Here is a 12,499-nt window from a genome sequence, read left to right on the forward strand (position 1 = left end):
TGATGATAAACCTGTAAGGTCTGATTGTAAGCTGATTGCCAAAAAGAAAATAAAGAATTACTAAAGTCTAAGATAATGAGTCCCATGTGACATAGAATAAGAATAGCTAGAACATAAACCATGAGAACACTGTACATTTTTAGAATATGAAGATTTTCTTGCTCTTATCAGTGAATAAAGCTAGTATATAAAACTTTAATATAATACCTCTCAATCCAGTTGAATGTAATTGTTAGAAGTGTAAGATATAATAGTGTCAGGGAGATGTAGACATGGGTTCAAATGAAGTGCTTAGCACATTGCCTGGTACAGAATAAGAGCTTGTAACTAATTGCTTGTAATGGTGATGATGATGATGATGATGACAGTAATGAAAGTGAAAGTAAAGTCGCTTAGTCGTGACCGACTCTCTGCGACCCCATGGACTGTAGCCTAGCATGCTCCTCCGTCCATGGGATTTTCCAGGCAAGAGTACTGGACTGGGTTGCCATTTCCTTCTCCAGGGGATCATCCCGACCCAGGGATCGAAACCAGGTTTCCCACATTGTAGGCAGATGCTTTACCATCTGAGTCACCAGGGAACAATAGTGGTAATTAGTAATAGTTTGCTGAAGAATGTTCGTGTTCCTCTCAAAACTGGGAAGTGAAGAAATTTAGTAAAATTAACCTAGACAAAGGTATAAAGTCGTGTTTCTTCGCTAAATTGCATGTATTTCTAAAAGATGGACCTTGTCACTAAAGGGAAGAGGATGGTTCCTTCTGTTGGTTATCATCAATCTGTTTCTTAATTTAAATCAAGTCTTTTCACAGTGTCGTCAGTTGTGTGTGCTCAGTAAGTGTTACATGTTTTTGGTACTTGGCACAAGATCTGGACCTAAAGCATACCTTGAAAGAGTAGTGAATGGTTCTCTGTGTATTGAGCCAAAGAATGAATGTCAGACAACTGCAGAAAGTGGAATAGATGGTATCTGAGTTTAGTACTTTCATCTGGTGGCCAAGCCCAAAGTGTTCTTCAAGGAACAGGGCTAAAAAGATTAGCCTGCCAAGAACTAGGGATAAAATTAGAAACATATCAAGTACTACCAAGCTGGACACTGCACTCCAGTACATTTCTTACCTGCATTTACTTTGCTTTTCAGGATTCCTCACACTACAGTGATGTGGTCTTGTACCCTTTAACCTTTGAAAATGGTATGATCTGGGTGTCTCTGCCTCATTGTATAGTCTTGCCTTCTTTGTCATAGATTAATTAACCGTATAAGGATGGGTTTATTCCTGGGTGCTCTGTTCTGTTAATGTACATGTCTGTTTTTGTACCAGTACCATATTGTTTGATGACTGTAACTTTGTAGTATAGTTTGAAATCAGGGAGCATAATACCTCTGATTTTGTTCTTCTTTCTTGAGCTTGCTTTGGCATTACGATCTTTTGTGTTTCCATACAGGTTTTAGAATGATTTGTCCAATTTGGATTCCTTTTATTTATTTTTCCTGTCTGATTGCTATGTCTAGGACTTCCAATACCATATTGAACAAAAGAACGGTTACTTTTCTAATCTCTACATGTCATATGGTTTTCAGGTTATACCCCCAGAATCTCAGCACAATGAAATTTTAGGTAGGAGTTGAAAATGACTCAACACTTGGGCAGTGTACTTCTTACTGGGAATAGAACTAGATCCCCTGGAAGTACACAGAATCATAATTGATTATTTTGAACCAAAGTGTCTATGTTCTGTCTATATGTCTATTTGTTACTTTGTATCCATCTTACACAAGTACTTTGCTATACTGATTTAGAGTGAATGACTAATAGGTACATGGAAAACTATATAATGCAAATCCACAGTAGAAGTACCTGTTCTCCTCTGTGCTCATACCCCCAAAACATAGAACTTCTCTATCCAAACAAATTTTAGGCTGATGAGATTTGGAAATGGTTGTGGTTCTCAACTTGACTATATAGACACCAACCAGAAATAATCTTGAGAGATCCTGTGTGTGCTCTGGTATCTGCTCTGCCCCAAAGTGGGCAATCATTATATACTTACCTTTTATAAATGATAGAAGTGTTCATTGGTTGTTTTTACTTGAAACAAAGACCTGAGGTTCACAAGCTTTGAGTGCATTTTGTTTTGAATAATTTGGATTTTTTCCCTTGATTTTAGTTCCTTCAGTGATATCTATGTACTTTTTAATCTCTAGAAATAGTTTTTCATAGTTATCCATATTGTGTTAATCTTTGATTAGTAAATGTCCGAAATGTTCTAGGTATTAAATTACATCATGCCTTTGTGGTATATATATTTACTTTTAATTGTACGTTGTTTCTAAGTTGCTTAGCTATTTTTCTCCCTTGCTTTCTGCCTAACTTTAGAGTAACCAAATAAGGCAAATGGAAGAAGTAAAGATCTCAAAGAAGAGTAAAGTAGGAATTCTCCCGTTTGTTGCTGAATTTGAAGAATTTGCTGGATTCGCAGAATCAATCTTTAAAAATGCTGAGTGTCGTGGAGATCTAGATAAAGCATATACTAAACTTATCAGAGGAGTATTTGTTAATGGTAAACTTTTGTTACATTATGAAGAAGTTTTTGGTGGTGGTTTTCCTTATTTCTGGTGTTTTTGGTCAGTTGTTTTCATTATTTCTGATTAAGTTAGAAGTTGGGAGACAGATGTGTTCATTATTTTCCATAGTCTATAGTCTTTTTTAAGTTTTCTGAAATTAAAGATTTCTTAAATTTGGGACTTCTCTGGTGGTCCAGTGGCTAAGACTCCACACTCCCAATGTGGAGAACCTGGGTTCAATCCCTGGTCAGGGAACCAGATCCCACATGCAGCGATGAAGTCCTGGCACAAGTAAATAAAAAATATATATATATATTAATAATAATAATAATAATAAAGATTTCTTAAATTTGAAAAACAGTGTGTAAAACCCTTTTGTATTTACCAGGAACTACTTATATTTTAGGGTTCATATGGGCTATCAGTATGCAAAGTTGAAATTCATTTTTTAAACACAAAAATGACCTTGTGGATTACATTCGCATTTTAGCAAGAGTCTTCTTGAGCTGATCAACAGTGATGTCTGTATGTGTGTGTGCTTAGTCAGTCAGTCATGTCCGACTCTTTGCAACACCATGGACTGTAGCCCACCAGGCTCCTCTGTCCATGGGATTCTCCAGGCAAGAATACTGGCACGGGTTGCCGTGCAATCAGCCAGGGGATCTTCCCAACCCCGGGATCAAACCCAGGCCTCCCACATTGCAGGTGGTTTCTTTACCATCTGAGCCACCGGGGAAGGTCAAGAATACTGCAGTGGGTAGCCTATCCCTTCTCCAGGGGATCTTCCCGAGCCAGTTACTGAATCTGGGTCTCCTGCATTGCAGGCCGATTCTTTACCAGCTGAGCTACCAGGGAAGCCCAAATTAATGCTAAAATAGTGTAATTCATCATCTAGCTATGTCAGATCACACAGTTAAGTTACAGAAACAGTGTGGATGTGTTTAATTTGAAATAAATGATCTGACTGCATCAATTCAGGAATTTTTAAAACTAAAAAAAATGACCAAAGTAGAATTATCTCAACAGTTAGAGATAATACATTTTTGGTGGAAACAGGTTTAGGGGAAAGATGATAAATTACATGATTGAATGTTTATATGGTTGATATTACTTTTAAAATTCAAAGTAGCTTTGCTTTGTCTGATTGTAAAGTAGTTTATGCTCATTACATACCCCCCAAAATCAGCAAACTGACTTTAAAAATCAAGAAGAAACTAAAGGTAATTTGTAATCTCATCATACAAAGGTTAACATTTAATTTTTACCTGTGTGAACTTTTCAGTATATCTCTCTCCCTGACAGACATGCACATATTGTGTGTTCTGTAATTTGAAATGTTTCTCACACCTTACACCCTGTTTGGAACCTGCTAGACTCTGTGATTCTAGTGTCTGTCCTTGTCTCCTGATACAGATAACCGTAGTCACTTCTGATGATTACATAGAGTTCCATCTGTCATTGTTTACTTAGCAGATCTTCTGTTAACAGGCATTTGGTTTGTTTCCAGTTTTCTGTATATTTCTGTATATTGTCCAATGATTTCCCTAGGATCAGTTATTAGAAATAATTCCTGGGTCAGAAGTTTTGTGTCTGTTGAGTTTCTGCCAAATAACCACACAGAAAGATTATACCTGTTTGGTCCTTTGAGTGTTTGGTGAAAGTTTCTGTCACATCTGCCTCGAGACCCAGTATTTCTCGGTATTATCAGTCTTGTTATCCTTTGTTAACCTAGAAGGATATAAATCAGTTTTGCTTATGGTATGTTTTACTTCCAAATTATATGTTAAGTTTATTCATCTTTCTCTTTATGACTTCTCAGTTTTGGGCCATTCTTAGAAAGTTCGTACTACCACAGAATTATTTCTTTAATTAGGTTTATTTTTCTTAGTACTTACAATTGCATTCATTTATTTGCCTTTGACATTTTAAGCACTTGAACAATTTAGAATTTGGTTGGCTAAAAGATGTGAAATAGGAATCCAAATTTAGCCATATATATATATATATATATATATAACTGTTTTAGAATGATTTTTTATTTAGGTTTAGGTCGATCCTTCAATACAGTATGTTTTATTTGATTAAGTCCAGAAATGTGCTTACTTCTTAAAGTTATAAATGAAAAAAATCATGTAATTTTTCCATAGCTAAATGTGGTCATAGTCATACCAGGTCATCGTTACATTTTTTCCATTTTTGTTTTAGTGGAGAAAGTAGCGAACGAAAGCCAGAAGACCCCCAGGGATGTCCTCATGATGGAAAACTTCCACCATATTTTTGCAACACTTTCTCGTTTGAAAATCTCATGTCTAGAAGCTGAAAAAAAAAGAAGCCAAACAAAAAAACACAGATCACCTTCAGTCTTATGTCATATACACTTTAGGACAACCTCTTGAAAAGCTAAATGTCAGCATATTTTCATTCAGTATTTTTTTCTTGGTTTTGAACCTGTGTTTAGATGTGAGTAACACAACAGACATTTAAATTTGCTCATTCATTGGTGGGTGCAGGAGGATAAGGAAGGATGGACTGAGATATTGAAGCTGCTCAGACACTGCTAGATGTTTTATATACATTATTTCTTTTAATTCTTGTAAACGATGATGTGGGGTAAGATAGCATTATCCTTGTTTTACAAATGAAGAAACTGGAAGTAAATAAAAAGTTATAGTAATTGACAGGTAGCAAAGCAGGGGGATTAACCATAGATTTAGCCTTTTCCATTATACCAGTCTTCCATTTCTTACCTCGTAAATGGCTAACCTTTATCCCTAGCTCAGATGAAGATTTTGAAAATTCTATCAAGATAAAAAGAAAATAAAAAATTGTTTTATTCATTGCCTTTTCTTTATCCTTCCTTTCTTGACTTGTCATTCCCCAGAGCAAATCTGATCTTTAAACATGAGAAATGGTAGTTTTAGAGAACTTTGCAACATAGTAGAAGCTTAAATGGACCCTTCTAACAAATTAGGTCCACAGTGTGATTCGTCATCTTTGTTTTGAAGTTAGAGTCAAATAAAAATTGTCTATCTGTTGTCAGCAATTCAAATGCAGAACCAGTGCCTTGTAAACTGAAGAACAGGCAGATATTCCTTTAGGGTAAAGGGTCTGTCTCAGACCTAAAGCCTGCATGATGCGTAACTGCAACATAAAGGAACTTCCTTTGAAATCAAATTTAGAGCAGACACATTGATAAATCCTTTATTATGTAACATTGTTAGAGAAGCTCTAGCCAATGCAGTAAGACCGAAACATAAAGATATATGGAAAGAGAATCATACTGGAATGGACTGCCATTTCCTTCTCCAGGGAATCCTACCACCCAGGGGTCAGATCCGGGCCTCTTGTGTCTCCTGCTGGCAGGCGGAGTCTGTGACTGCGCCACCTGGGAGGCCCTCGGGCTTACAATCACCTGTGTGTGACCTGTGGGAGTTATTTCATCTGGTAAAGTAAAGTAGGTTTTTTAACCTAGTCAAGGTATATATATATATCAAAAAACAATTTGTTTCCTATATGTTATAATAACCAATTAAAAATCTGTGTAGAAAAATAAATACATTAATTAAAATCTGTGTAGAAAAAAAATTTAAATATCTGGAACAGATTTGTCTAGAAAATTATTATTAAAAATGTAGTAATTTAATGAAGAATAAATAAATAATTGCTAAGAAAATTTTAGAGAATAGTAGAGAGGGGATTTGACTTGTCAGTATTAAATCATGTTGTGCTCAAGTAAAGACTTGCCAATATACATGTTAAAAAACCACTTACACTTAAAAGGCAGCCTGAGAAGAATATTTATAACAGTACAAGAGTCAGGATGCTAAATATAAAAGATCTTTTTAAAATCAATCAGGAAAGCACTAGGATCCCAATATATAAATGGGTATGGGTTCTGAATGTACTTACTGAGCATATGAAAAGCAGATAAACTTCATTGCTAGCTGAAGAATATTGAAATAAAATGACAAATAAACCTTTCTTACCTTTTTTTTTTGGCTACACCACTTGGCATGTGGGATCTTAGTTCCCCATCCCCGTCCGTCCACCGGGGATCCAATCCATGCCGTCTGCATTGGAAGGGCAGAGTCTTAACCACTGGACTGCCAGGAAAGTCCCCCTTTTTCACTTTTCAAAATGACAAAGATTTTTCTTTAATTATGATAATGCTTATGATAGTATGATAAGATAAAATAGTGTCATATACTGCTGACAGAAATATAAAGTAACTGAACTTTTCTGGGAAGCAATTTGTGTATATGAAGAGTCTTCAGAATGCTTAACAATTACACTCCTCAACTGAAGAATTATAGTCCTAGAAATTTATGCTGGACAGTCATCAAAAATGTGGGTAAATACCTATGTATGAAAGTTATTTATAGCTGTATTTATAATAGATTTTGTTTTTGATGAGTAGATTTTGCCAACTTCAAGAGAAAAAGTAAAAAATATTAAATACTTAATACTGAAGGAATGAATAAACATAGTATAGTCATTGGACGGAACATGATGCAGCCATTAAAATTTATACTTTGGGAAAAACATATCAAAATATTAAATGAAAAATATAGCATACAAAATTAATCTCATTTTCATACTCACACATCAAAAGACTAGAGGGAATTCTAGTCTTTTGACAGTGCTTATCTCTGAGTAGTGTGATAATAGCTGATTATTATTTTATCCTTTATATTTTCACACACTGTCTGATTTTTACACAGTGGATATATACTAGTTTATAATCAGATTTTTTTTTTTTTAATTTAAGTGGTAGTGAGAGCCGTTGTTAGCCGTTGTTTCTTTTCATTTCCTTGAAGCATTTCTTTGAAGGTGTGGAAGCTCGGGTGGCACAGGGTATAAGAGAGGAGGAAGTGAGCTATCAACTTGCGTTTAACAAGCAAGAACTCCGAAAAGTTATTAAAGAGTCTCCTGGAAAAGAAGTGAAAAAAGGTCTCGATAACCTCTACAAGAAGGTTGATAAACATTTATGTGAAGAGGAGAACTTACTTCAGGTATGCTTTAGTTCTCTTAACCTACCTAGATTGCACATCCTTTTATATATCTATTTTCCCCTAAATATTCCTCTAGAAATGCTATACATTTTCTAATTTTAGTGCAGGAGGAAAGTGCCATATAAAATGCAGACAAGATTAGTAAATTGTGAGGAAAAAAGGAATATTTATACAAGTTTATATGGCTATCTCTGTGTATTTTATATATCTGTGGTATCATTTTGAGACATTAAGTTGTTTTGCTTTTGTTTGGGGACGGGTTTTTCATGACTTTCTGTGTTTTGTTTTAGTTTGGAAGGTAGTAAGGGAAGGGAATGTGGAGTGATTGTGAGCATGGGAGCCTGGATATGGGTTCATAATCTGCCTCCAGGTAAAACTGCCTGGTTTGGAGCAAGTTAGTTCACCTCTCTGAGCCTCAGTTTCCTTATTTGAAAAGCAGAAATAATACCTGTACTCTCTAGGTGGGCACTAATATTATTGCCATTGCCATTTTATACATGTGAAAATCAGAGCTTGGAGAGGTAGAGTAATGTGACCACGATCCCATAGCTAATGTATGATAGAGTCAGGTTTAAACCTCAGTTAGAGATGAGTAAGAATCACTCTTGATTTTAGCATCATGGAAGGCTTCATGAAGGAAAGCATTTATGTTAGTCTCTGGAAGTCAGATACTAACTTAACAGATAAAATAGAAGTGGCATTCCCAGTGGAAGAAATACTGTGAGCTAAAAGATGAGAAGCAAAAAGTGTAAGTAAAGCTGTTTAGTAAAATAGTCTTAAGCTGACTATTAGGAATTTAAGGTTTGTGACATTTAGGATTTACAAGGAAAAATCCTCGAAGAAGGCACTCTTTGAGCTGGCAGATAGAAGTGGTGTTCGTTCATAGTACCCACCCTCACCAGGTTGTCATGAGACTTAAATAGAATAATACGTGCATAAAGCCCTTTGCACTGTGCTGATGTGAAACAAGTCGAGTAAGTGTAGCCTATTGACAGCGCTGCCGTGTCAGTGTGTGTGTGTCAGGTTCTGCCTTGATAGTTGTCTAAGATTTATTTTCTGATGGGACTGTTCATTTGTTTACTTTTTCTTGACTGAAGTACAGTTGATTTACAGTGTCGTATTGATTTCTGCTTATATCTGTCAGCAATTTAGTTTCCACTTCTAGACTATAGATCCCTTTGACTGCTCATGATTAGTCTGACTCATCTTGGTGTTCTCCATGTCATCAAGAAGTGTTTTGCATCCTTAATTTTAGATAAATTAAACTTTCATCTGCTGTGAAGTTTCATTTAATCCTTAGTCTTATTTCATACATAGTAGTGCATAGCCACATCTGTGTTGGCTATTGGAACAGATACAATAACAGCTGAAATGTAATAAACATTACTGTGTCAAACACTGTTCTGAGCACTTTACATACATTCACTCATTTAATCTCATTTGAACCTGTGGGGAAGGTATTATTATCACGACCCAGTTTACAGATAAGGAGGGCCTTGAGGCACAGAAGAGTGGTGTAACATACTCAAGGTCACTCGAGGAGTTACGAATCTTCCTTCAGGATGTACATTCTTAACTGTTGTTGTTCAGTCGTTCAGACGTGACTCTGTGACCCTGTGGACTGCAGCACGCCAGGCTTCCCTGTCCTTCACTCTCTCCCAGTTCAGCTCCGTCGCTCAGTCGTGTCCGACTCTTTGCGACCCCATGGACTGCCCAGAGTTTGCTCAAATTCATGTCCATTGAGTCGATGATGTTACCTAACCATCTCATCCTCTGCCACCTTCTCCTCTTCCCACCTTCAATCTTTCCCAGCATCAGGGTCTTTTCCAGTGAGTCGGCTCTTCACATCAGGTGTCCAAAATATTGGAGCTTTAACTTCAGCATCAATCCTTCCAATGAATATTCAGGGTTGATTTCCTTTAGGACTGACTGGTTGGATCTCCTTGCAGTCCAAGGGACTCAAGAATCTTCCCCAGCACAGTTCGAAAGCATCAGTTTTTTGGCACTCAGCCCTCTTTATGGTCCAAGTCTCACATCTCTACATGACTACTGGAAAAACCATAGTTTTGACTCTACAGACCTTTGTCAGCAAAGTGAAGTTTTTGCTGTTTAATATGTTGTCTAGGTTTGTCATAGCTTTTCTTCCAAGGAGCAAGCATCTTTTAATTTCATGGCTGCAGTCACCATCCACAGTGATTAACTATTATGCTATCCTGCTGCTAAGTCACTTCAGTCCTGTCCGACCCTGTGCGACCCCATAGACGGCGGCCCACCAGGCTCCCCCGTCCCTGGGATCTCAAGGCAAGAACTCTGGAGTGGGTTGCCATTGCCTTCTCCAATGTGTGAAAGTGAATTATGCTATCCTAAATGCTTAGAATATGTCTTGACAGTATTTCTACATTCTTGTTATGTATTGTTTCCTCTTGCAGTTTAGCGACTCTCATTTTCATTTTGTAGGTGGTGTGGCACTCCATGCAGGATGAATTCATTCGCCAGTACAAGCATTTTGAAGGTTTGATAGCTCGCTGTTATCCTGGATCTGGTGTTACAATGGAATTCACTATTCAGGACATTCTGGACTATTGCTCCAGCATTGCACAGTCCCACTAAACCTTATAAAAGAAGAAAAGATAAATGAAAAGAAACACTCTGAGTACACCAGACACTATTCAAAAATACCGAGCAACCGTTTTGAGAACTCCGACTTGAAATTTTACGTATTACTTAATGTCAGATAATTGGGTAATGTGTGCATGCTCAGTTGAGTCTGACTCTTTGCAACCCCATGGACTGTAGCCCACCAGGTTCCTCTGTCCATGGAATTTTCCACGCAAGAATACTGGAGTGGGTTGCCATTTTCTTCTCCAAAATGGATGATGCCATACCACATATATTCAAGAGGAAAACTACCAACGAGTGTGGCAGTTTTATTCGCCCAGTAGGTTGTGTACTAACTTAAAGCATTTATCTCATCATAAATGCCTTTATCATTTTTCTACGACTGAACAGAAAATTTTCCTTTATTGTCTCGCTTCTTGTATTTGAGAATGGTTATCCTGTATGGAATTCATTGAGAGTTCTTCAGCTTTCAGTAATTCAGTATTGGTTACAAATCATGTAACTACTAAAATACTGTATCGAATTTTTCCTTCTGAATAACTATTGTGTATATGGATAAGGGTCTTGTGAAGATCAGTTGTAAACTTGAATTTTGAGGATCATGTGATTCTGTGTAACAGTCTGAAATACATTTTCCAAAAAGTTGAAATGTGGTAATATTATTCTTAAATTTATCATGTGCTGTCATTTGTATGAAAGCAAGTCCTTATAGAATCAATACGGAAGAATTATTACATGTCATTTATCGTAAAACATAGTCAGTCAGTGGTACTCAGTGAGGACTGAATCACTGCCATAAAGAGACTCGTGTCCTTAATGCATAAACACAAAGACCCTGTCAGTGCAGCGGCTTCACTTTTCTGACATTTATTTTACTTTTGGTTACGTCAGGATCCTCACTGCAGCCTGTGGGCTTCTCTCTAGTTGTGGCGCTCAGGCTCAGGTCCCATGGCCTATGGGATCCCAGTTCCTGGGCTAGGGATCAACCCGCATTCCCTGCCTTGGAAGGCGGATTCTTAGCCACTAGGCTGCTGGGAAAGTCCCTCAGTACAGTTGTAATAGCAAAAAATTGCAAATAATCCAACTTTCCATTAGTAGTAGATGGATAAATTAAGGTGTATTCAGTATTTGCCAATAGAGTAGTGAGAATTAGTGAATTTTATCTACAAAAATTACTGCAGATGAATACCAGGAAAATAATGTCAGGTTTAAAAAAAAAAAGTCACAGAATATATATCATATGATTCTATTAATATGAAATTTCAAAATAAACAGTATTTAGAGTTACAAGTGTTGTATAACTGAGAAAAAGCAAGGAAATGATCATAAAATTCTAGAGTGATTAGGGAGCAGGAAGGGAAGATTATGGTATCTAGCAGGGGCAGGATTTGAAAGGTATGTTACTTAAACTGGGCAGTGGCTACATGGATTTCATTGTACTATGATACTTGATACCTTACACATACCTTATAAATCTTATTTTATATTAGCTCAACGTTTAATTTAAAAACAAAATCAAACTCATATGTGTGTGTATATTCTTTATTGACATAGGAAAAAACCTTAACATTTGTAGATGATCTGGAGACAAAGAAGATCCAAGGTTGGTTGGATTGCTCGAGGTTCAAGCCAAGTATTTTCAGAGCTGATATTCCACACAACAGTGACCTCCCTCTCCAGAATGTTACAGATATAAATATATTTAAACATCTAAAGACCAAACACTGTCTAATGTTTCTATTAACAGACCAAGGTTAATTTTACCTGAGGTGGTATGGCTCTTATTTAAAGAAAAGGCAGATAGCAAAATACTTCTTAGAAAAGAATCTAGAAAAGTAAGCACGTCACATAACAAAATTATCTAAATAACTGGATAGAAATTTTGAGAAAGTAAGATGTACATGATTCCTATTAAAGATAAACATTGGTTAATTAATATGTCTCAGTTTATATTTGTGTTAGTATCTGTTTATTCTAAGGAATTAGAAACTAAGTTTAATACAGCTTTTCAAAATTAAATAAGATATTTTGAATGAAGACAGAAAAGGCAGTGGATGACTGATCAGCTACAATTTTCTAGATCTTAGAGATATGTAATATTTTGTGCTACAGATGGAATGAAAAAAGAGCAACATATGATAACTTAGAGAATATAAAGAAATGAAAAAGTGCTGAGAAAGCAAAAATGGCTATGCCAGGAAGGTTAAATATACAATGGTGTCTAGGAAGTAAGATTATTAATTCTCATAACTTTATGTTCTAGGATTCTCTGCATCTGCAAGTCCCCAATTTTAATGTACATAT

General features: G+C 36.3%; 1 protein-coding gene and 1 non-coding gene across 2 annotated transcripts in view; both read left to right on the forward strand.

Annotated features, from left to right (window-relative positions):
* Window positions 1-12,139, forward strand: part of LOC136171069 (exocyst complex component 1-like) — a 41,983-nt gene extending 29,844 nt beyond the window's left edge. The window contains 5 exon segments of the mRNA XM_065939756.1: window positions 2,377-2,560; window positions 4,770-4,885; window positions 4,887-4,970; window positions 7,382-7,576; window positions 10,034-12,139. Of these exon segments, the coding sequence (XP_065795828.1) occupies window positions 2,377-2,560; window positions 4,770-4,885; window positions 4,887-4,970; window positions 7,382-7,576; window positions 10,034-10,186 (732 nt within the window). The 3' untranslated portion in view covers window positions 10,187-12,139.
* Window positions 2,747-2,819, forward strand: TRNAG-CCC (transfer RNA glycine (anticodon CCC)). Its single transcript has one exon. It is a non-coding gene; the product is annotated as a tRNA-Gly (tRNA).
* Window positions 12,140-12,499: the final 360 nt, after the last annotated feature.

Source organism: Muntiacus reevesi, chromosome 6 (genome assembly GCF_963930625.1).
Source record: "Muntiacus reevesi chromosome 6, mMunRee1.1, whole genome shotgun sequence".
Classification (NCBI taxonomy): Eukaryota; Metazoa; Chordata; class Mammalia; order Artiodactyla; family Cervidae; genus Muntiacus; species Muntiacus reevesi.